Here is a 23,568-nt window from a genome sequence, read left to right on the forward strand (position 1 = left end):
TTTAAATAAATACTATGCATAACATAATGGACAAAACAGAGGATTTCAAGTCAGGCAAACCTTATTCTGGCATTACTAGCAGTATAATCTAGAATAAGTTATTTAAGTGTCTGAGAAGCAGTTTTCCTCATCTTCCAATTTGAAACTAATATCATATTCCCAGAGAACTAGTTTCAGAATTAAATAAAATACCGCATGTAAAGGCCCCAGTGCACTACCTGCCACCTATCAGCCAGTCAACAAATATAATTTTCCTTTCTTCACTCTTTCCATCCCTTCCCTTCATTTATTCATTTTACTTTTTCATACTCTTTGGTAAAATGCTTTATATTATATATTTTTAAAAGGACTAGAGTCCTAGTAGTTTTCCACTTTTACAAAAGTCCATTTGTGAAGTCTTAGTATAATATACAAATTAATACCTGTGATTGAAGAAAATAAGGAACAATTTCCGTGTAATTATATACTGGAAGATGGAGGGGGAAGAATATGTCAAGAGCCTACCCTGTGTTAGGCAAAGTGGGTGTTTGATCATTTAATCCTCCTATCAACTCGAGAAATAGGTCTCTTCCCCATCTTATTGTATGTCATTAGATGAAGAAATGAATGCCTAAAATCAAATTGTAAGTATGGGCCCAGCCAGTGTGTGGCTCACTGGTTGAGCGTCCACTTATGAACCAGGAAGTCATGGTTTGATTCCCAGTCAGGGAACATGCTCAGGTTGTGGGCTCCATCCCCAGTAGGGGGTGTGCAGGAAGCAGCCAGTCGATGATTCTTGTCATTGATGTTTCTCTCTCTCCCTTTCCCTTCCTCTCTCTGAAATTAATTTTAAAAATTCACACACATATATATATTCTTTAAATTGTGGGCTTGAGGTTAGAATGCAGATCTTACTTCAGAGCTCTCTAATACTATCCATGATATTCAGTCACTGGAGAGAGGAGGGTAGCTTTTGCCTCCTGACTAGAAGGGGCAGGGCCAAGGTGTGGAGTGGGGAACATATGTGAATCCTGCAGAGGAGTTTCTCAAATTATACTCATGACATTCTGCTCCTGACCTGCCATAACAAGACAGTGTTTGGTAATATGTCATATTCTTCAAGTATATTGAGATGGAAAAAAAGATTGAATACATTGTTCTATGATACACTGCTTATATATGAAGTTGTTATATAAACTAGAGGCCCGGTGCACGAAATTCATGCGAGGGGGCGGGTCCCTCAGCCTGGCCTGCACCCTTTCCAATCCGGGACCCATCGGGGAATGTCTGACTGCCGGTTTAGGCCCGATCCCAGTGGCAGTTGGACATCCCTCTCACAATCCGGGACCGCTGGCTCCTAACCATTCACCTGCCTGCTGGCCTGATCCCCCTAACTGCTCTCCCCTGCTGGCCTGATCACCCCTAACTGCCCCTGCCTCAGCCCCGCCACTGTAGCTTTGTCCAGAAGGACATCTGGAAGGTTGCCCAGAAGATGTCTGGTCTAATTAGCATGTTACCCTTTTATTAGTACAGATAATTATATCAAATTAAATCCATACCATGGATGTGAAGTCTTAAAAATATTTTGATAGTCTTATTTATTTTTCTTTATTGCTCCCAGACAGTTTAAAAGTATTTGGACATTGTTATATGTCCTGTGTTATAATATAAGAAGTAAATAATACTGTAATATGTATATTTTTCAGGTTATACTTAGCTGTCAATGACAGTAGAATAACAGAAAAAATTATTTATTATTTTGCTTTGCAGCATTACTTCTTTTATTAAAAATGAAGACTGGTCTATAGTGCTTTTTTCAATCTAAATTTGATTTTATAAAAGAATTAATGAAAATTAAGCCAACATAACTGGTTTGCAAATTTAGTAAAAATAAGCTATATCGAAGGAAAATTTATATATATATATATAGGGACAGAAAGCAATTAGCTGCCTCACACCTTACTGGCTAGTGTATATGTATATATATATATATATATATATATATATATATATATATATATGAACTATATATATATATATATATATATATATATATATATATGAACCATACACTAGCCAGTAAGGTGTGAGGCAGCTAATTGCTTTCTGTCCCTTTCGAAATTACTCAGCCTGGAAAAAGATAGCACGTATTGATTTACTGTATAGTAAATGTTCCACATCTCTCCTCCTCTAACACCCAGACTCACACACTGCACATACACAGCATTGGTGGCGAGGAACTGTGTATCTAACCATTTATTTCATCATACTTGCATAAGAACAAAAGTGGGACGGAACCTTTTCTTCCTGTGTTAAAGAATATAACATAATAATATTAAAATGTGCAAAATGAATGCCAGCCTAGTGTTATCTTGAATTCATGATGTGTTTATTTTTAAGCTCTAAAGTAAAACAAGTTTTTCAAAGGAAAAGTAAATATTTCCTGATAGTGTAGTATCAATCTATATGCATAGATTAGTGTCAATTAACATTTATCTGCATATGTCATATTAGAAGCAATGTCAAAACTTAGCTTATGTTTGATAGTTTTGGAGGAAGTTATAAACATTATGCAATGTCAAATTGTGCTCTTCAGTGTGGTCTTTTCCTTTATTTCAGGAATGATCCACTAATCTAGAGGATAGGTGTTTCATTGTTGTTGTTAATCCTCAGCTCAGGGTATTTTTCCATTGATTTTTAGAGAAAGTGGAAGGGCGAGGGAGAGAAACATTGATGTGAGAGAGTCATTAGTTGGTTGCTTCCTGCAGGATTGGTTGCCTCCTGCACGTGGCCCTGTGCCCTGACCAGGGCTGGGGTGAAGCCTGCAACCGAGGTGCATGCTCTTGACCGGAATTGAACCCAGAGTCCTTCAATCTGCAGGCTGATGCTCTATCCACTGAACCAAACCAGCGAGGGCCATGCATGTTGTATTTTAATTCATAGATTCTGTCCTGCTATTTGTGACTTTTCTATAAGCATCTGATGCTTTTTTCAACGTGGACTTTGCAGTGCTAGTTTTGGTTGTCCTAAAGCCAAATCAGTAAACTTAGCGAGTTTTAAAAAACAACACTAAAACAGATCTAGAGCAACCTCTCTGAGGGATAATTTGTAGGTATTTGTGTCAACATATACATTTCAGAAGTGTAATACTATGTATATTTCTTTTTTTGTCTTAAATGAATAGGAATTGTTATCTGTGATTTTAATTGTGATCTTGGTTGCTTCTGTAACTCAGATAGTCAGGAATGCACTGTATTATCTTGAAGGGATCAGAGCATCCTTATTTGTAGAAGACAGAGACTTTAATAGTTGGAGTGACTTTCCTTTGTCACACTGTATATTACTTATCATATTGCTAGGTATGCATTTGTTAAAAAATACATATAGCCCCTAAATAATTCTTTGGAAATATGTTTGCCCTCGCTCTTTGCTTGACGTTAACATTTATTCCCAAAAGAGCTCTCTTTCAGCTTTTCAGCGAGCTTTGCTGATGGCTCTCTTGTAAACCCACCACCACCCTTTCGTCCCAGAATTCTCAGGGCAGGCTTAGCTGCTCCAGCAAGGCTGCTGTTTCCTGGCGAGTCCCCATTTACGTAGCCACCACTCCTGGGTTAGATAATGGACTCAAAGGTTAAGAGCAGAGGATCTCAACAGCTCCAATCAGCGGGGCTTTTGCAGGGCTAATTACCTCTTTACTGCGCTGACTCTAATGTGACATGTTTATTGCCTTAACTAACAACTCATTAGCTTAGTTGATGTTTTTGTCAATATTAATTCGTTCATTTAAGCCAAGTCAAAGCTTAAACAAAGATGTCCAGACTGAGAAACGGGCAGCAGAGTGACTCTTGTTTGTTCATCTTTTTTTCCCCCTCCTTACTCAACTTCAATAAAATAAATGTGTAGAAGAGAAACATTTAGAGTGCTCATATTGGGAATGTTGGTATTTGTCCATCTGCCTGCATGTAACACAATTCTGAGTTTATTTTTCCTGTGGTTACTCCATTCTCCATATCACAACTTACTATTTAGTGTCTACTAGGGACATGTACTTGTAGTTTGGACTACACATCTGTAAAGGCTTAACATTCAGCAGGTCCTTGTACCAGTGGGAGGTTTTAGTGTGGTCATTAGAAAAGAGACCAAGTAATTTTTCATGTAATTTTAATCTCCACTAGACTACCTAGAAGATTACCTTGTGATTTATCTTGTAATGATTACTAACTTAGTCTATGTGGATTATTTAAAAACAAGGGCCAATAATGAAGTTATCATGAAACTTTTGTGTGGTTGTTTTTTTTTTTTTTTTTTTGCCATAACATTAATGATATTTCTTAGAGAATGTCATTGTTTCCATTTCATGTATTTTTAAGTAATAATTAAATTCTAAAAGTGCTAGAGTAGTTCAAATGCATGAAATAACTGATTGTGAGCCTTTTGATTCAGTGGTGAGTCGGTTACTTTGGAGCGCTCCGTTGGCATCCTCAGAACCCTGGAATCTGTTTGGCAGGTCCCCTCGCAGCGTGCCGCCTGGTGTACAGAAAGGGTGCAGATGCATTCCTGGTCAGACAGAGTGAAGCTGCAGGCTTAGGGGAGTTCGTCCCTGGAGCCAGTCTCTGCTTTGAAGGCCAGGGGCTGCCTCTGATTGGTTGGTTCCTGGAGGTGATCAGCCCAGAGAAGGCTGATGGGGGCCATGCACAGGACATGGGATACTACTGTATTCATGTTCAGTGAGCAATACATAATGTATCAGATACTCATTTATCTCATTTCTCATCCTATAGCTGTAGGTCACATGGATGCTAACTTGTCAGTAGTCATAAGAAATCAAAGTATAATTGTGTCCACTCTAGAATCAATATTCTGACTACCTTTACCTTCCCTTCTTTCCTTGGCTACCATTCTTCCTTGAATCTGTTTCACAGGCTCTCCGAGCTTTCATTCCACGGAAACCTTTCAGTTAGGTCCGTGGTCGGCAAACTGCGGCTCTCGAGCCACATGCGGCTCTTTGGCCCCTTGAGTGTGGCTCTTCCACAAAATACCATGGCCTGGGCGAGTCTATTTTGAAGTGGCGTTAGAAGAAGTTTAAGTTTAAAAAATTTGGCTCTCAAAAGAAATTTCAGTCGTTGTACTGTTGATATTTGGCTCTGTTGACTAATGAGTTTGCCAACCACTGAGTTAGGTGACCAGTGACTTAGGCATTACCAGATCCAATAAGCTAGCCTCAGCCCTTGTGTGGAAACTTGACACTTTCCTTCCCTTGCTTTCCATGACATTGCCCTCTCCTGGTTCTCTCGCCTCATTCGCCGCTTGTCCTCACTGTTGGCGTTCCTCTTCTTTCCAGCCTGTGGAGGTTCTGCTGCACCTGCACTGATTCCCGAGGCACCGCTCAGTCCCCTGGCATCAAAACCATCTGTACTCTGGTGACTGCACACGCCCCTTTCATTTCGCTCAGGTCTCTGTTTAAGTGTCACCTTCCACAGAGTCCTTCCCTCCTATCACTTGTGACACTCTTACTCTGCTTTATTTTTCCTCACAGGACTTAGAACTACCTGACATATATATGTGTTCATTTGGTTTTTATGTCCCAACTAGAATATAAGCTTCATGAGAGCAGACTTTGTTATCCTGCACTTAAAATAGTGCCTGTTACGGAGCCTATTACTAGTAAATATCAAATGAATTAAAGGGTCACTCAGCCAGTAAGTGCTAGAGCTGGAATTTAAACCCTTGTTCTCTTGTCTCCTTCCCTCTCCCCTCCTGCTTATGTCCTTCAATAACCCCACACCTTTTGGGAACAGGAAATAGAAGTGTTTGGACCACTCACTAAAGATTTGGTAGACTTTAAGGTGTTTTTTTTTTTTTTTACTTCTTTGATATCATGAACTTCTTCTGTTATTTTACTTCTTTATTGTTGCCCCCCAGATTGTCTAGCAATCAGCACTTGTTACCTGGCACAGTCTATTTTAGTCTGCCATCTGAAATACATTAATTACTCAAAGCAAGATGAGATTAAATGTCGCCCTATATCAAAACCTGGTTAATTTATAACTCAAAATAGAGCAGAAAAAAAAAATACTTGGAATCAGGGAGCTTTTGAATTCTATACGCTTCTGATTCTAGGACAAGAAACAGCTAGATTATAGGACAAGAAACAGCTAATTACTTTGAATTAGGACTGTTTTGATTAACCTAATATTAGATTAATGAGTTTTAAAATATCTTTATCAAGTGAGTTTCCTAATTTAACAAAGTTATCTTATGCTTTTTATTAAAAGAAATGATGACTTGCTTTTTATGCCATGCAGGATGTTAAAAGTTTAAAAGCAGTTTTTAATAACTGCATTAGTGCAAAGCATCTAGTTGTAGAAATGTTTGTTAATTATTTTATATCCATGAACAATGCACTCTACATTGGAATTATTTTTAATCAAATCAGGTACCTGTATAAAGCAAAGGAATGGAATTCTAGACAGCACTCTGCCAGGCTTGCTCTTTGATGGACATTAGCAAATGGAAAAGGGCTTCATTCTCTTGGTTACACTTTGAAATAAGTGGCCAATCATTATTAATTCATTTGCACTCATTGTAATGGCATAAATCATCATAAATTCGTTTGGTCTAAAGTGCATATAATATATTCTCCCACAGGAATTTCCTTGTAATTGAGCTATTAATTAATGTATTTTTTAATATGACCTTTTCCCTTCTCTACTATTCGGAGCCAAGGATGGTTAGTGGCCATTTCTTCATTCATAATTTTCTTTTAAGTATGAGAAACAAGTTTGTCTTACTATACCTGTAGACTGGCCTAGGCTGGACCAAAGCCCAAGAAAATGCCCTCCGCAGTCCAGGTCCCCGTCCCCTTTGAATGCACTGTTTGTTCTATAGTTTCCTCCTTCAGCCTCTTCAGTGACCAGTGCTGTTTCCTTCCTCATAGCTGGTTAGAGAAATTGCCTGTGAGTGAGGTAACCAAGGATTCCCGTGAGGTCTTCATGCTTCTAGGAAAGCATCATGGGAGGGAAAACTTGTCCCCCTCCCTCCCCCCAAAAAAGAAAAGGAAATAAAAATTATAAATGGAGAGCTCGAGAAAAATATTAAAATGTCATGGATTTTTTTTATGACTTTTTAAAGTGAACTTTTCTTATTTAGTGCTATTTCTACACAATTGGGTAAAAAAAAATACCCGATTCATGTTCATATCATGAACATATCATGTTAGTAGTATCTGTGATTCTATGGAAATAAAAGTTTGAATTAGTTTAAAAGGTGTTCTGTTTAGTGTACATAATTGCAGTTGACTCTGCCTGTGTGTTTTCAGTGAGTAAAAGAAGTCTAGAAGTGTTATTTTTTTAAATCAAATGAATGATGCTGATACTCAGACTAGAAATATATAACTATAGTTCTTTATAGTTAACAGTGTTTTCATATCATAGGCATTTAATAAATGTAGCTGTGTTAATAAAGTAGCTTGTGATAAGGATAAATAAATACTGCAGAAAACAAATTATGACCCAAATAATAATAGTTTTGTGGGGGTGGGGGGGGGGGGGGGGGGATGTTACTGTAAAGGCTTGTGTATTAATCTTTTAAAAGAGCTGGTCATTATAACCAGCCAGATACTACAAAAATTTTAAAAATGAATGTTTTTTATTACTCAGTTTATGATTGGACAACATTCATTTTAACAGAGCAAAGCAACAAGTTAGTCACAGTGTAATACTCTCAGTTTTTTGACCACTATTATATAGGCTTTATTTTGTTGTTTCTGTCTCAACCCTCTCTCATCTTCTGCATTTTACTGTCACAGCAAAGCATAAATATTTTCTTGCAGCTTTGCTCTTTTGTAGCACTTTTTAAAAAACAGTAAGACTGAAGTCAGAACACACACACACAAAGCTTGAGGTAAAATAGCACTAAAATATGAGCTATTGTTATCACTCTTGACTGCATGACAACAGAATTAGTCTCTCAACTGCCAGAGGGTCGCAGTTAATTGTGATTTATCCAAGCCTGGATGTTTGTGCTTTCTGCTTTTTAAAAGGTTTTGTTGTGATTTGTTTTCTAGTGTTTGGAGGCTGTCTGCATTTTGGTAGTTCATTTGGACACTTGACTAGATTACTGGGGAGGTGGTGATGGAGTGCCTGCTGCTCGCTGAATTCCTACTACAAAGCTGCCGCAGTATCCGTGCCACTCAGCTACCTTACAGTTCAGAAAGACCAGTTTGGGAACTTGACCTTGAATATGGTCCCAGGTTGACTTGAATAATGCTGAACTTCACCCTGCAACAAGCTGAGTTAGGAGCCTCTTGGCAGTCTCAGTTGAGAGCCAGTGACCAGTAGGAGGACTTATTAGTTGTAATAATTATGGTGGGAGAAGGTACCTTACAGTTCCTTGGGACAGTAAGTGTATTATAAATAGCATGTTTCCAAGATTTTCGATATCATGGGCCAGTAGAATTTCCAAAAACAAAGTGTGAGGGTATTTAGCAATGTTTTAAATTTTTTATTCTGCTGAGTACAAACATTAAAAAATACTACTCTCTTCATCATTTTATTTAAAAAATATTTTATTCACCACAATGTAGTAAGAACATAACCTTAGAATAAGCACTCCTTTAAGTCGAAAAAGTTTAGCTTTATGAAAAGGATTTATTAACACATTGTTTTTGTATTTTACCATTTCACCATAGAGCCACGGGCAAAGTATATGGTAGACTCTTGGAAATTTCTGATCTGTGCATAATTTTGTTGACTGTGCTGGGTACAGTATAAAGTAAATTTTAGTATTTGCCAAAGCAACAAAACTAAGTACTTACTTAAAAATAAGGCACTGTGCTAAGCCTATGACAAACATCAAAGTTTTTGTGTGTTTTTTTTTTAATTTTCATATGTCCCAGGGAACTTACTCAATTAGCAGACAGGAAAAGGTAATAAAATAAAATGAAAACAATGAATAAAATTAGCTTTAGACAATAGAACAAAGTGCAAGAGATGCTTTATTGTTGTTTGTTAAATGTATGGATAATAATTGCTATATTAATAAGAATTTCATTCCAAGGTAAGCGGGAAAATGTGGCATAAATTTCTAACTACCTATGCAATACCATTCTTGCCTTCCCTGTGAACAAAACCTCAGTTTTGGCCCTGCCGGTGTGGCTCAGTGATTGTGCATCTACCTATGAACCAGGAGGTCATGCTTCAATTCGCTGTCAGGGCACGTGCCCAGGTTGTAGGCTAGATCCCTAGTTAGGGGGCATGTAGGAGTCAGCCAATCAATGATTTTCTCTCATCATTGATGTTTCTGTCTCTCCCTCTCCCTTCCTCTCTGAAATCAATAATAATATATTTGAAAAAAAGAAAGAAAATGAGCAATGATTCTTAAAAACAAAAACAAAACAAAAACAACAACCCCACTCAGTTTTGTTAAAGATAGCTGTGTGCCCAGCTCACAAACTACATTTCCCATTCTTCCTTGAAACCAGGGTAATTATTGTGTGATAGAATTCTGGCCAGTGAAATGTAATCAGACTTTAAAAGGGGGCTTGACTTAACTAGCACATGTTTTTTGCCCTTCATCCTTCTACTTCTTCCTGCCCGTAAGGAAGATGCAGTGCTGGGTGTACAGTAAACAATTTTGTGACCATGATTCAACTAAGTTACAACCAAGACAATCAGAGGAACTTAGTATGGCTATATTTAGCTGCTGAACAAGGTACAGCAACCTTCTCATTGTATGAGAAAAGATAAAACCTATAATTTATTTAATCTGTTTTGCAGAGACACTGATAACGACAGCTTCATATATTTTGTAATTCAGAAGGAAGAAGAGATTGATCATAAAGTATATAGTTTTGAATCCATAGTTGGGTAGAATGTCATGAATAAAATATTGCCTCTTACCTACTATGGTTCTCTGTTATTTCATCCAAAGCATAGGAATAGATCAGGTTTTTCCAAAGCCCTTTTAACTAGAAAATTCTGTGATTCTAATGAATCCATTTGGCTGGGGATGAGTAGATCACAATGAAAAGGCAGTAGGGCTTGCCCCTTTCTAGTCACAAGACAGCCTAAACACTGATTTCTAAAATGAAGATCTGATCATACTCCTTTTTTGATTAAAACTTTCCAGTGGTTCCCCAATGTCACCAAAATAGACAGACTCTTTGCGTGGCATATGCGGCCTTTGTGACCAGGCTCTAAGACCCTGTCCTGCCTCATGTCTCACTGCTCCATTCCACCCACCTTGCCCTCCTTCCCCCTTGCCATTCCGCAGCCCCTTCGCTCCCCCACAACATTTTCAGCCATGTTGAACTTTGTGCAATCCGTGATCCTGCTGTATTCTTGCTCATTGCCTGGTCTTTAGGCGTGCTATTCTCTCTTCCTGGAGTGTTTTCTTTCCCTACTCCTCCTCTCTGAGTGGCTAATTCCTACCTATGTATTAGGTTTTGGTATAGGGGTCACCTTTCCCCGGAAGCCTTTTCAAACCCCTGAGATGGGGTTCAGTGCCTCTGTTAAGTTCTGTCATGATGAGATGTACTTATAAATATAACACTGTTCATATATATTCAAATTACCTGGTTGCTCACCTGTCTCCTGAGCTAGAATGTATTTCCTGGAGGGGAAGAGCTGAGTGTTATTCCCATTTGTTTCCCCAGTACTTAGTACAACATAGCAATACTCTATGAAGAGGTATTACATGAATCTTTAGATGGATAGATTGGGACCAAATTGTGGAAAGCCTTGAGTGAATGTCAGGCCGGTTTGTTGAACTTTTTAATACTGCCACTGGAGAGTTATTATGAAGGAGTTAGTTATGATGGCAGATCGTTGCCCACGTCCTTACTTAGTGAGGCACTATGGAATAGTGGGGCATTTACGTAAAATAAGTCAATTTGTATTTCTGTGCAAAATTAGAGTCTATCCTATACAAGTTAAAATACAAACTTTATTGGGTACCAAACACTTAAGAAAATTCTGACAGGTAAAGTGCAAATTCACAAAATTCTGGTCATGAGACTTTTTCTATCAGTAGGAAAGGTGCTGTCATCTTAATTTTAGCTTTTCATCACCTTGGTCCATTTTGCAGAACACCTACATTATATGGAATTATAAGTTAAATCAACCCTAAATTTGAGAATATAAGTTGAGGAAAGCATACATTTATCTATCCCTTTTTATTAAAGGTTGGCTCCTAAGTTTCAGCAAGAAGAATATGTGATTAGGAAGTTTGAAGTCTTAGGCGTCCTAGATTGTTCCTTCAGAACATAGGTGTCATTAATGCCGGTAGCATTAAAGTCGTAAGGTTCCTATTCATCAACAAGGCTGGACACCAAAGTTTTAACTTGAAAATCCCCTTCATCTTCTATTATTTACAGGTCTTGTTTGGAATAAGTTGTCAGAGACAGATGTGGAATTTTAACATTTATATGTCTTTATAATTCCAGAGCAGATCATTGGAGAAAAACATACATGGACTAGAAGGTTTAAAATGTGTGTTAAACAGGCCATTTTTCTCTCTGCTTCTCTCGATGCCCCACCTTGGCCTGCTAGAGCTGAGGGGATCTGTGCTCTGTGTTACCAGAGACCTGGAGGAGACGTTTGTTTGCGGGAAGTGATTTAGGGGGAGAGGTAATGGGCCACGTGGGGGCGGGGGGGGGTGTTCACACTTTGCTGTGGCCATACAGGGCCGGGGGTCTGTCAGAGAACCCTTACTGTTTTCCCTTCTCTGTCATTTCATCGGAGGGCAAGTGATCACGTCCCCTAGGCTGGGCTTCCCACTTTGTCAGGAAAATGATGGAAAATAGCAAGAAATCGGCCACTTATTGTTTATTATTGCTCACCAGAAAAGAAATTGTCAAAGTGGTGAGGAAGCTGCCTCTAGAGTTCCCACCACAGAAAAACCAGCCGGGTCCCTCTATTGCCAGAGTGCTCTCCCCTGTCACGAATACAGAACTGGGAGAGGGCAGTTAAGGAAAATGATGATTGAAATGCTATAAAACATGGTACTCAGGGAACTTCACTTCCCCTTTGCAATATCGCTTACCCAGGATACACCTCCGGGGAGCCCTAGCCCTTAGATTGGAAGCCATTGCCGCGGTGTTTCGGGGCCTCTACAGGGAGCAGCGGGGGAGGTTTCTCGGCAGCCCCTAGTAGTAAAGAAGACACAGAAAGTGGTAGACTTGTGGACATTTTGAAGCATTATTCTGACAAGCTGGGGCAGGGAGCTGCCTTAGAAATGTATATGCCGTAAAGGCAGACCTATTTTCCCGTTTAGGTCCATAATGTGTGCGAAGCTCTGTGCTTGGTGTTTTGGGAGACACACAGCTCTATGAAACACACTCCTACCCTCAAGGCACCTGCTGAGGAAAAGGGAAGTGCGCAGAAATGCTTACGTTTAAAAACATCCTGTGGTACAGGGCACACACGTGCTGGCAGACCATGGAGAACAATGGATCACTCTTTTAAAGGAGTGTATATTCTTGTGATCCGCAAAACTTGAAGCTTTGCATCCATTTACATGGCTAAGTGTGAGAGTAAAATTTACAAATGCACGCATGAATGAAGTATGAGCCGGGGGATGGTTTCTCAGGGAGGCTTTCCCTATATAGGTACCTCTTTCGTGTACTGCAGGCAGTGTTAACCCAAGGGCCATGGCCTCCTGAAATATTTTCTGCAGAATTTGGTAGGTAAGTATATGTATGTAGTTGCCTGGGGAAAGGACCAATGGCTTTCAGCAGAGTCTTGAAGGGTCTGTGCCTGAGAAGAAGCTCAGATCCGCTAATTTACAGACTGCAGCCACAGACGCTTGTCCTGGCTCTGCAGTGCCCTTTCCCTCTCTTCGCTTCCTTTTCAGCCATTCTCACTCAACAGCCGGCCATACCGTGTTTGTCGTTGTTGAGTGCATTGAAGTTTACATGCCACGTTCCTACTTTTGAAGACAAACCATTCAACATGTTTCCCACACTAAGCCCTGACTGCCACTTATTGCGACATTCATTTCACACTCAGATGCTTCATGGGAGTTAACTATTGTTATCCCCATTTTACAGGCAGGGACACGGAGGCTCACTGACTCCCTTCCTAAGCCTGCCCCCTAATAAGTTATGAAACTGTGGTTAATCCTCTGTCTGAAACCTGAAGCCCGTGCTCCCCCATCCAGTCTACTGTTCTATGATTTATAAACTGTTTTTGTCTCTTTCTCTCAAAGAACAAACACACCAAAAACACTCTTCTAAATTGCAGTTTGCTCTTCACAGTCTCTCGTGCTTTTCTCTTTTAAATGTCAGAACGCCTTTTGAAGGAGATGGGCTTCTGCAGCTTAATCGCCACTGGGCGCATGTGTACAAACTGTCAGCCTTGTCTTCACCAGAAAGCAGGACATGTTCATTAAAATCTAGATCATTTTAACAGATTTAAACATCATATGAGCTGTATTTGTTGTGTGTTTTTTTAATGTTTTTATTGATTTCAGAGAGGAATGGAGAGGGAGAGAGCTAGAAACATCAATGATGAGAGAGAATCATTGATCAGCTGCCTCCTGCACACCTTCTACTGGGGATCGAGCCCGAAACCCGGGCATGTGCCCTGGCCGGGAATCGAACCTTGACCTCCTGGTTCATAGGTCAGTGCTCATCCACTGAGCCACACTGGCTGGGCAAGCTGCATTTAATTTAACCAACTGCCTGAAGAATTTCCTGCACACCTGACACCCTTGTACTCAATAACATCAGGAAGTGGAGGGGGTACACACTTGGGGGGGGCACTTTTTCACGCTACACGCTCTGCCTTCTCCATCCCTCACCCCTCATTGTGCGTAATGAGGTGTGTCACGGAAGTGTTTGACACATGAACTCTGTTAGATGCAGAAGAAAAGTGAAGAAACTTCATATTCCATCATTTGAAGCCATCTGCATCTTGCAGAATGCTTAGTAGGGAGAAACCTTGGACATTTAGGATCACTGATAAGTTTTGAAATTGTGTATACTTATGTAATTTTTATGGAATTAAAACACTTCAGAATATGGTATAAGATATTGTCACCCAAATAATGCTCAGTCACATACTGTAAACTCAAGATCTCTCATAATCTATCTCTCTGTTCAAAACCCTTTTACAGTTAAAAGAAATCCAAAGTGGTTTACATTTTGAAAATATGATTGAAAGAAAACCTCAAAAAGTAAAATTACTTTATTGCTCTGCCTTTTATTTTGTAATTTTAGGCAAGGCACTGACGTTTCTTCTGCTCCAGCCGCCGAGCCCCAAGCTTCCTCCGCACAGCACCATCCGGAGAACAGCCATCGATCTGATTGGACGCGGGTTCACCGTGTGGGAGCCTTACATGGACGTGTCTGCCGTCCTCATGGGGCTGCTGGAGCTCTGCGCTGACGCCGAGAAGCAGCTCGCCAAGTACGTGCTCAGTTCCAGTTAGTGTGATTTGTTTTTGTCGTGTTTTGTTGCCAGCGATTACCCTTTATAAATTGTGTGTTCTTAATAGAAAAATTAACAAATGTCTCAATATATGAAATTTTGGATGTGGACAATGAAAGAGAAGTTTGTTCCTGTAATTTTAACACCATTGGGATTTAGCGTTGAGCCCATGAATGATCAGTCAGTAACAGTTTTAAAATTGTTTATTGTGATTGTTAGCTAATAATAGTATAAACATCATTGATAAGGAAAATTACATTTCCCAAATTGCTTTACTAATAGAATGTGTGACCAAATAGTTTGGGGCATTATTTCTTTGTACTCATTTTGATTTTTAAATTACCTTTATTGAGGTGTTACTTGCACACAGTAAAAGACCAGTCATAGGAGGTTGCAGTGATCTGGGAGCAATGATGACAGTAATGGAGTAGGAAGATGAGCTGAGGGACTTGTTAAAATGAACTAAATGGAAACACTTGGTCAGGAATGGCTAGGAGTGAGGGGAGGGGAGCAGGTGGGAGAGGTAAGTGTTGACTTGAGAATTCAGCCTCCTGATTCCTGGAGGAAGCTTCCCCCGCCCCCTTTTAGTGATATAATACTCATAACATTAAATTTGCCACTATAGTCATCTTAAAGCAATAATTCTGTGACATTAAGTGCATTCACAAGGTTATGCAGCCATCACTGCTATCAAGTTCCTGTAGTAGTTGCTCCAAATGGAAACTGTATCCATTAAGCAACCACTCCCTATTCTCCCCACTCCCACCCCCACCGAGTCCCTGGCAGTCACTGATGTTTTCTATCTATGAACGTGCCTATTCTGGAAATTTCATTTAAGTGGAATTATGCAATATGTGGCCTTTTATGTCTGGCTTCTTTTACATAGCATTTTTCCAAGGTTCATTCATGTTGTAGTATGTATTAATAACTTCCTTTCTATAGTTGGATAATATTCCATTTAATGGGTGTACCACATTTTGTTTCTATCCACTTATCTGTAGATCAGTGGTTCTCAACCTTTCTAATGCCACGACCCTTTAATACAGTTCCTCCTGTTGTGGTGACCCCCAACCATAAAATTATTTTCGTTGCTACCTCATAACTGTAATTTTGCTACTGTTAATGAATCGTAATGTAAATATCTGTGTTTTCCGATGGTCTTAGGCTCTACAGCAGCGGTTCTCAACCTGTGGGACCCACAGGTTGAGAACCGCTAGCAGGGTCACCTAAGCCAGCATGGTTTATGGATACTGAAGGTTGGAAGGTTCTCAACTGACTTTAAGGATTAGGAGGAAATATGAGCCCTTGAGTTTGTGGCCATAGTGAGAGGCAGCTGGCCTTTGAGCAAAGCCCCAGAATGTGTTTCCAGCCTTTCCCCCGCCTCACTCCCCCAGCTGTGGGTGCCATGCACACCCTCCAAAGAGCCCCGTGCTGGCTGCTGTGACCACAGCTCCCTGGGTGACCTAGGAAGGTTGAGAACCACTGCTGAAGATGGACATTTGGGTTGTTTCTACTTTTTGGCTATTGTGAACAATGATGCTATGAACATTCATGCACAGGTATTGGTTTAAATACCTATTTTCAATGGAATTGTTGAGTCATATGGTAATTCTATGTTTAAATTTTTATCGAGGAGCCACTATTTCCCCCAGTGGCTGCACCGTTTTACATTCCTACCAGTTATGCACAAGAGTTCCATTTTCTCTGCATCCTCACCAACACTTTCTTCTGCTTGTGAGTGTGAATGCCTAGTGGTAGGAATTCTGGAGCTGTCCCATGATGTCCCTCTTAATGTAAATGTGATCACCTCTTTGATTTTCTCAATGATTGGAATTTCATTCTTATCATGGTTAATCTTTAACAAAAACCTCGAGTTCTCTGCCCTTTTATTCTTGGTTGCCTTTCTCATACTCCAAGTTCTCTTCTGTTCCAGCATGCTTTGGACTGTAGTCTTTCTGATGCCTGCTCTGGGCTCAGAGTGTGGGGACCAGACAAACAAGTGAAGCCTAGACTTGAAGGCTTGACTTTTTCTACAGAACGGCCATGCCCAGCCCCAGATCCCAAGGTTGATTGGTAGGAGGCAGGCATTTATTTCAAACATAGGTAGCTGTCCTCCCTATCCTCCTATCTCCATGCTCCCCAACTTCACCTGGGTGCCTCCCTGGCTGTATGCCCTTCAGCAAATTACTTCATCTCTTATCTCAGTTCCAACTATATTTGGGGCTAAATAAAGTACGCATTTCAGAAGGTTGCTATGAAATGAGTTTATATTCGCAAAGTGCTTAGAAGAGTATTAGCTAAAAGATGAAATGATTGCTACCTGCATGGTGGTAGTGCAGGGTCATTGTCCTAGTGTTCAGCAAATCAGGTCCTGCCCATTTCTAGAATGAACAGTTCGATATAGTAGGAGCCAGCATGGTTTATGGATACTGAAGGTTGGAAGGTTCTCAACTGACTTTAAGGATTAGGAGGAAATATGAGCCCTTGAGTTTGTGGCCATAGTGAGAGGCAGCTGGCCTTTGAGCAAAGCCCCAGAATGTGTTTCCAGCCTTTCCCCCGCCTCACTCCCCCAGCTGTGGGTGCCATGCACACCCTCCAAAGAGCCCCGTGCTGGCTGCTGTGACCACAGCTCCCTGGGTGACCTAGGACGCCTTTAACACTGTCTGATTCTCTAAAATTTTACTCTGACTTAATATTTTCGATTGTTTTCAAATCTGAACTAAATACAATTTCAACAGTATCCACCCTTGTGTTGTTGCCTAGGAAGAGAAGTGGTAGGCCTTTATTTTAGGTTTTTGTATTTAATACTTCACTTTTGAATACATTTACATGAAACTTTTATCAGCAAACATAAAGACGCACTTATGTTTCATCTCCATGTAGTATGTCTGCAGACACAAATACTGTAGTTTTCTGGTAAGTAATTTACACATTGCTATTATATCCTTTTCTGTCACAAAGATTAGTATGACTCTATATACCGCTCCGAATAAATGAATGCATCAGCATTTAGCCTTGAGGAGTTCAATGTAATTTTCATCGTGATAAATTGCATAATAAGCAAGAAAATGTTTGCTTATTAATCTGTAACAAGATTTAGATTGAAAATGGCCTTTTCCACCCATGACACACTTGGCACAGGCTGCAGGAGGACTGAGAGGGGAGGAAGGGAGCGGTGGCGTGTGCGGGGGGTTATGTGTGCACCTCATGCTCACAGCCTCCTCTGCCGCCCCCGTGTACCTGCCTCACTAAGGGCATGAGTACGTGGTCAGCTGCCTGCTCGCGGCAGCAATGTCAGGTTTGCTTCATTAAGAAGCTTTTGCTTTGTAAAATTTTAGTTGGTGTTTATTGACAAAGAAAGCACAGGCAGCGTTTTCCTCTTCCCATTCTTGTGAGTCGATGAGGGATGGGGTTTGGGGGAGGGGCCTGCTACCTAGTCTGGGGAGTGCATCTTACAGCAGTTTCCTTCTTCCTTCCTCTCCTGCATACGGACTCCTCTATCAGAGATGACGCCCCGGGAGGTCTGCAAAAACTGTATATGGCTCAAGATGAATAGGGCGTTTTCCAGAATTAACAATGCCTTTATTTTAGAAATGTGACTTCAAACTTTCCACTTTTGAAATCAAAATCTCACCAGTTATTTTCTAATGTTTTCAAATGTTTTGCGTAATTTTAAACTATGTTTATTAACTAGCAGCTAATGTGTGGGAGGAACAATGTTAGATAGTATACATTGTTGTAAAGTCTCAGACCACAAAGACCCTGTCTCTAAGGCACTTGCAGTCTCACCGGAAAGGTAAGACCCGCCTGGACACAGCATGAAATGAAGGGAGGACGAGAGGAAGGGGTCCGACGGTCTGAGCATGAGGAGAGACGAACAGCGGGGTGATCAGAAAGTGTGCGCGGAAGAGCTTCATGTGGTGGCTTATGAGGAGAGGGGGGCAGGACAAGGACATGCAAATGGACAGAGATGGGACAGCACAGGTGTGCCTGGAAGATGCTGAGTAGTGAAAGTAAATGTTGCTTCTAACAAATTTTATCCACTAATTTCTGGCAGAACTGAAACTGTGGCATGCTTCTATCTAAACTCTAGCATGATGTCCTTCCTAGTTACTTCTGGGGAATGGAATTAGGGTGAAAGGGAACATTGGTTTTACCTTTTACTTTATAAAAAGAGCGTTAGTGAGTTTCTTCCTTAATTTAGCACCTGCCACAGACCTAGCAGCATGCAGGGAAACAGGTGTGGAACGCAGCCCTCTTACTGAATGCTTGCTCCCCGAGAGTTTTGTGCTGCACACCCCACAGGTGTTCCCATCTGACTAGAGGGAAGCTCAAGAAATAGGCATTCTCATCCCCATTTTGCAGATGAGAAAAGTATGAGTCTTCTCTCTTGTCCACAGTAAAATGCTGGGATTCAAACCCACGTCTCACTGACTCTAAAAACCATGCTCTTGCTAGGGTGCCACCTAGCATTCAAAATCTAATACCCACACCATGGCCGGTGTGGCTCAGTTGGTTGGGTGTTGTCCTGTGCACCAAAAAGTTGCTGGTTCGATTCCCAGTAGGGCACATGCTCAAGTTGTAGGTTCGATCCCGGGTGGAGACATACAGGAGGCAGCCGATCAATGTTGTGCTCTCACAATGGTTTCTCTGCTCTCCCTTCCTCTCTCTCTACAAATGAATAAATTATTCTTAAACAACAAAATATCTAACACCCACAGGATTACAGACCAATCAAGTAGTAAATTAAAAGCAACCTAATAAAAGGATGTAGAGTGGTCAGCTCAGTGTACTTTTCAGATTTTTAAGGTATAGTTAATGAAATTATTTTCATTGAGAATTTCGTGCCTTCTAGAACTTAAAAGCCTATTTAAATATGAGATAAGCCTCTTGGCTGCTTTGGCTATGTGTTATGCCAAATATTGCATAGCTAATGTATAAGAATAAATATTCTCATTTATTCATAACTATCAAGTGGTTTACATGCAATAAACATTTTAATAATGTCATAGAATTTTAGAGATGAAAATCTTCTTCAACAACATGTTACCCAGTACCCTCAAATATGCTATTAATTAAAAATAAGGTTTAGAGAGATTAAGCAACTTGTCTGAGGCCACAGTGGTACTCTAAGAGCTATGACAATGACCTAGGTCTCCCGACTCCCACTTTGCTGTGCCCATACCGTGTAATTATGCCACCCTTTCTATGGCAACTGACCCATTGGCAGAGACAGATGGGAGGGATTTTTTTAAGTGAATGATCATGGGGCAGCTCATTCATGGTGCACTGTTTAATTCAAAATGGAGGCTGCATAGGTTGAGTCACCCCTAGCTAGCTGTGGGGAAAATAGAAAAATGTACTATTATATTTCTTACAAATATAATATTGATAAAGTGTTAGAAACAGTATAAAATCCTACTTTATAAAGGAGCAGGAAAATCCTTGTGCTTTTGGCTAGACTTACACTGCTACGTGGTGTGGTGTGTGATTTTGATTCCATTTTCCTAGTTCATGTTGCAGGGCCTTACCCTGAAAGGGGGCAGCAGAGCAGGGCTGGCCTGGCTGCTGAAGGGGGCCAATCTCTTCCCCTCACACGCCCACGCCTGAGGGGTCTTAGTCAGTGCACAAGCCCATTGCTTTTCTGGAATACTCCGTTTGCCAAACATTAAGGTAGAAACATGTACTCTCTGAAAGCTACTCGTGCTTTGCTAACACACAGACAAGCACCATATGTTGGAAAGATTCTCTTTAAATAAAATGGAGTTGGAGAAAAAGAGGGTAGCATCTGAATTCTTTATTAAATGCCAACTGGGAGTAGAGAACGGAACACATCATATAAACACTAAGGTGCTTTAAAATTCTATGCTTAAACTGTTTTTCCTATTCAGATTACATTTATTTTTAATAGAAAATTTATAATCTGAGGAAACCATTAAACCAAATCATGTCAGCAGTTTTATTTATGGTGAATGTATACAGCATATAGGACATACTAGTAGGTCTGAAAAATAAGCACGTGTTGGAGGAATTGCCATCTTTGAGTTTAGGAAATTAATGTCATGTATGAATTATCAAATTAAGGTCCAATATGACAGAGAGAAGTTGAAGATTCCTTATTACATTAAAGACAATTGTTAACACATCTTCTTTACCAGGAAGGGGTAAGCTGAATTCCCAGATGTTATGTAACTAAGTATGTATTTTCTAGATAATGTTAATGTTCGTTTTTGATAGGGAGTGTTTTCAATGCCCTGTTATTGTTTGTCCTAGTCAGCGTGGGTTGCCATAACATTATACCATAGACTTGGTGACTTGAACAAAAGAAATTTATTTCTCACAGTTCTGGAAGCTTAGAAGTCTAAGATCAAGATGCTGGCAAAGCAGGTTTCATGCTGAGGCCTCTACTCAGCTTCTGGGTGACTGCCCTGTGCTGTGTCCTCATGTGACTTCTTTGTGCTCGTGACCGGGGAGAGAGACCCAGCAAGCTCTCCAGTGTCTTATAAGGGCACAAATCCCATCATGGGGGCCCCACCCTCATTTGCCCCCAATTACCTCCCAAATGCCCATCTCTAAATACCATCATAGTGGGGTTTAGGGTTTCACAATATGCAACTTAAGCGGGACACAAGTATTTAGTCCATAGCACTGTTGAATGTGACTTGTGGGCTATTCAATTAAGTATTTTTTCCCCTGAATATTCCCTTATAGCATTCCTTTATTTGACAGATGGGCAAGTCTGACAATTGTAGGCGGTGACATTTAACTGAAGTGGTCTTAGATGTAACTTTTAAAATGCTTTACCACAATGAAATAAGGATCAGGGCAGGATTAATGAGCAGTCATGTAAGGAATGAGGGCAGACAGTGGGCCATTTTTCTATTCATGTTTTTATTTATAATATCTATCATCTCTGGTATTTCATTTTGGATGTGTATACTGAAATGCTGAGAAAATAGAGAGTGTGTCATATCATATTCTTTTAGAATAAAGACTGAAACCGAAGCCCCAACCTATAAACCTGTATAACAAATGATATGCATCACAGCCAGATAAGCAGAATCCCATGAAAAGAGTGAGTTCTCTTTGTACGTGCAGCTTCCAGAATGAGGCAGACACCCCTTTACTTTCAAACCCCTAATAATATGATCCTTCTTCAGTTAGTTAGAATTTATCACACGCCATGCACTCTTGACTTTAAAGAGAACTACATGCAGAATTAGACTGTGCCTGTTGGGACTACCAGATCAATTACTTTGACTTCATTGCCTGGTCAATTCAGTCAAATAACTGGCTTAAGTGATTTTTTTCTGCTGAATCTGCCAGGTAACTTCATTTAGTGTGGAACTATTGAGCTGCCACGTCGTCCAGGGCCTGTACTAGGCACGTTGGGGGGAGACACAGGATTAGAGGGTATGGTCCCAATGGGTACAGAGTTCACAGTACAAAACTGATTTATAATGCCTGGCAGGATAGGAGTCAGGGCTAAGGGCCCAGAATAAACGGGTGTTGTTGGTGGTTGTTTATATTTCAACAGAAGGTAATTGAGTACTATAGCAATTGCAGAATACCATGTGGGCCTCCAGGAGAATTGAACAAAGGGGAGGGAAGGGAGAAGGGGTAAAGCACTGGCAAAACACTACAATAGAAACAGGAACAGAATTTTAGGGACTGACCTTGAAATTAGCCTGCCTCAGGAGCACTGGTGCTGAAAAGACTGAGTTATGAATTAGTGAAACTAGATTATGTAGGGCCTGGAGTCGCAGGCCAAGGAGTTTAAGATTTATCTTAGAGGCTGCAGGAGCCACTGGAAGTTTTTAAGCAGGTTAACCGTGGAATAAAGTTGGTGATTTTGAAGGTTGCCCTGATAGTGGCACATTGATGGGGACCACAGAGGACAGAGACGAGGATTGTCTTCTTCCCCGATGCCTGGGCAATTCCTCTCTGTTATCACACTCACAACCCCCCTGCTTTTACACTGTGGATGCTCAAAAGGTCACTGCAGAGCTCTGACCTAGAACACAGATCTGTCCACACTGTATAGGCCTGTGACCCGACTGCCAGATGCTGATGGTGGGAATCGCTCAGGTACACACATTGATGCCTCTACGTGTCAACTGTTCCAGCTTCCACTGAACTCAGTGGGCAATGCTTATAATTTTAGGTTTCTGGTTAGCCTCCTTCCCATTTTTCTTTAAAAAAAAAAAAAAAAAAAAATGTTGGCCCACCGCCATGCACCGGGTGCACCGGAGCTTCGCCGAGCCGCCGCCCGACGAGTTCTGCAGCAGCCATACTGGAGCTCTGGAAGGATGGCCAGGGGAATTGCTGAGGGGGGATTGACCGGCAGGAATTGGGATCGGGAAGACGGGGCCCCGCTGAGACCCGGGTGCGGGCGGGGTTGCGCGCCTCTGGACTCGGGTGTGGTCACACGCCTCTGGGTATAAGTGAGGCCTCACATCCCTGGGTCTAGGTGAGGCCACATGCCCCTGGGTCCAGGTGAGGCCGGACTCCGGGTCCGGGTGAGGCCAAGTGCCCCTGGACCCGGATGACGCTGGACCCCGTGCCCGGGCGAGGCCAAGCGCCCCTGGGTCTGGGAGAGCCCACACACCCCTGGGTCCAGGCGAGACCATGTGTCCCTGGATCCGGGTGAGGCTGCGTGCACCTAGGCCCGGGTGAGCCCAAGTGGCCCTGGGTCTGGGAGAGGCCAAGCGTCCCTGGGTCCGGGTGAGACCATGTGTCCCTGGATCCGGGTGAGGCCTCATGCACCTAGGCCCGGGTGAGGCCACGTGCCCCTGGGTCTGGGAGAGGCCAAGCGTCCCTGGGTCCGGGCGAGACCATGCGTCCCTGGATCCGGATGAGGCCTCGTGCACCTAGGCCCGGGTGAGCCCAAGTGGCCCTGGGTCTGGGAGAGGCCAAGCGTCCCTGGGTCCGGGTGAGACCATGTGTCCCTTGATCCGGGTGAGGCCTCGTGCACCTAGGCCCGGGTGAGCCCAAGTGGCCCTGGGTCTGGGAGAGGCCAAGCGTCCCTGGGTCCGGGTGAGACCATGTGTCCCTGGATCCGGGTGAGGCCTCGTGCACCTAGGCCCGGGTGAGCCCACGTGGCCCTGGGTCTGGGAGAGGCCAAGCGTCCCTGGGTCCGGGTGAGACCATGTGTCCCAGGATC

The 23,568-nt window shown here is 41.6% G+C and overlaps 1 protein-coding gene across 2 annotated transcripts in view; it reads left to right on the forward strand.

Annotated features, from left to right (window-relative positions):
• Positions 1–23,568, forward strand: part of WDR7 (WD repeat domain 7) — a 304,621-nt gene that overhangs the window by 196,475 nt on the left and 84,578 nt on the right. For both annotated transcript variants that reach the window (XM_054723656.1, XM_054723657.1), the window contains one exon: positions 14,198–14,384. In XM_054723656.1, the coding sequence (XP_054579631.1) occupies positions 14,198–14,384 (187 nt within the window). The remainder of the gene's footprint in view (positions 1–14,197; positions 14,385–23,568) is intronic.

Source organism: Eptesicus fuscus, chromosome 12 (assembly GCF_027574615.1).
Source record: "Eptesicus fuscus isolate TK198812 chromosome 12, DD_ASM_mEF_20220401, whole genome shotgun sequence".
Taxonomy (NCBI): Eukaryota; Metazoa; Chordata; class Mammalia; order Chiroptera; family Vespertilionidae; genus Eptesicus; species Eptesicus fuscus.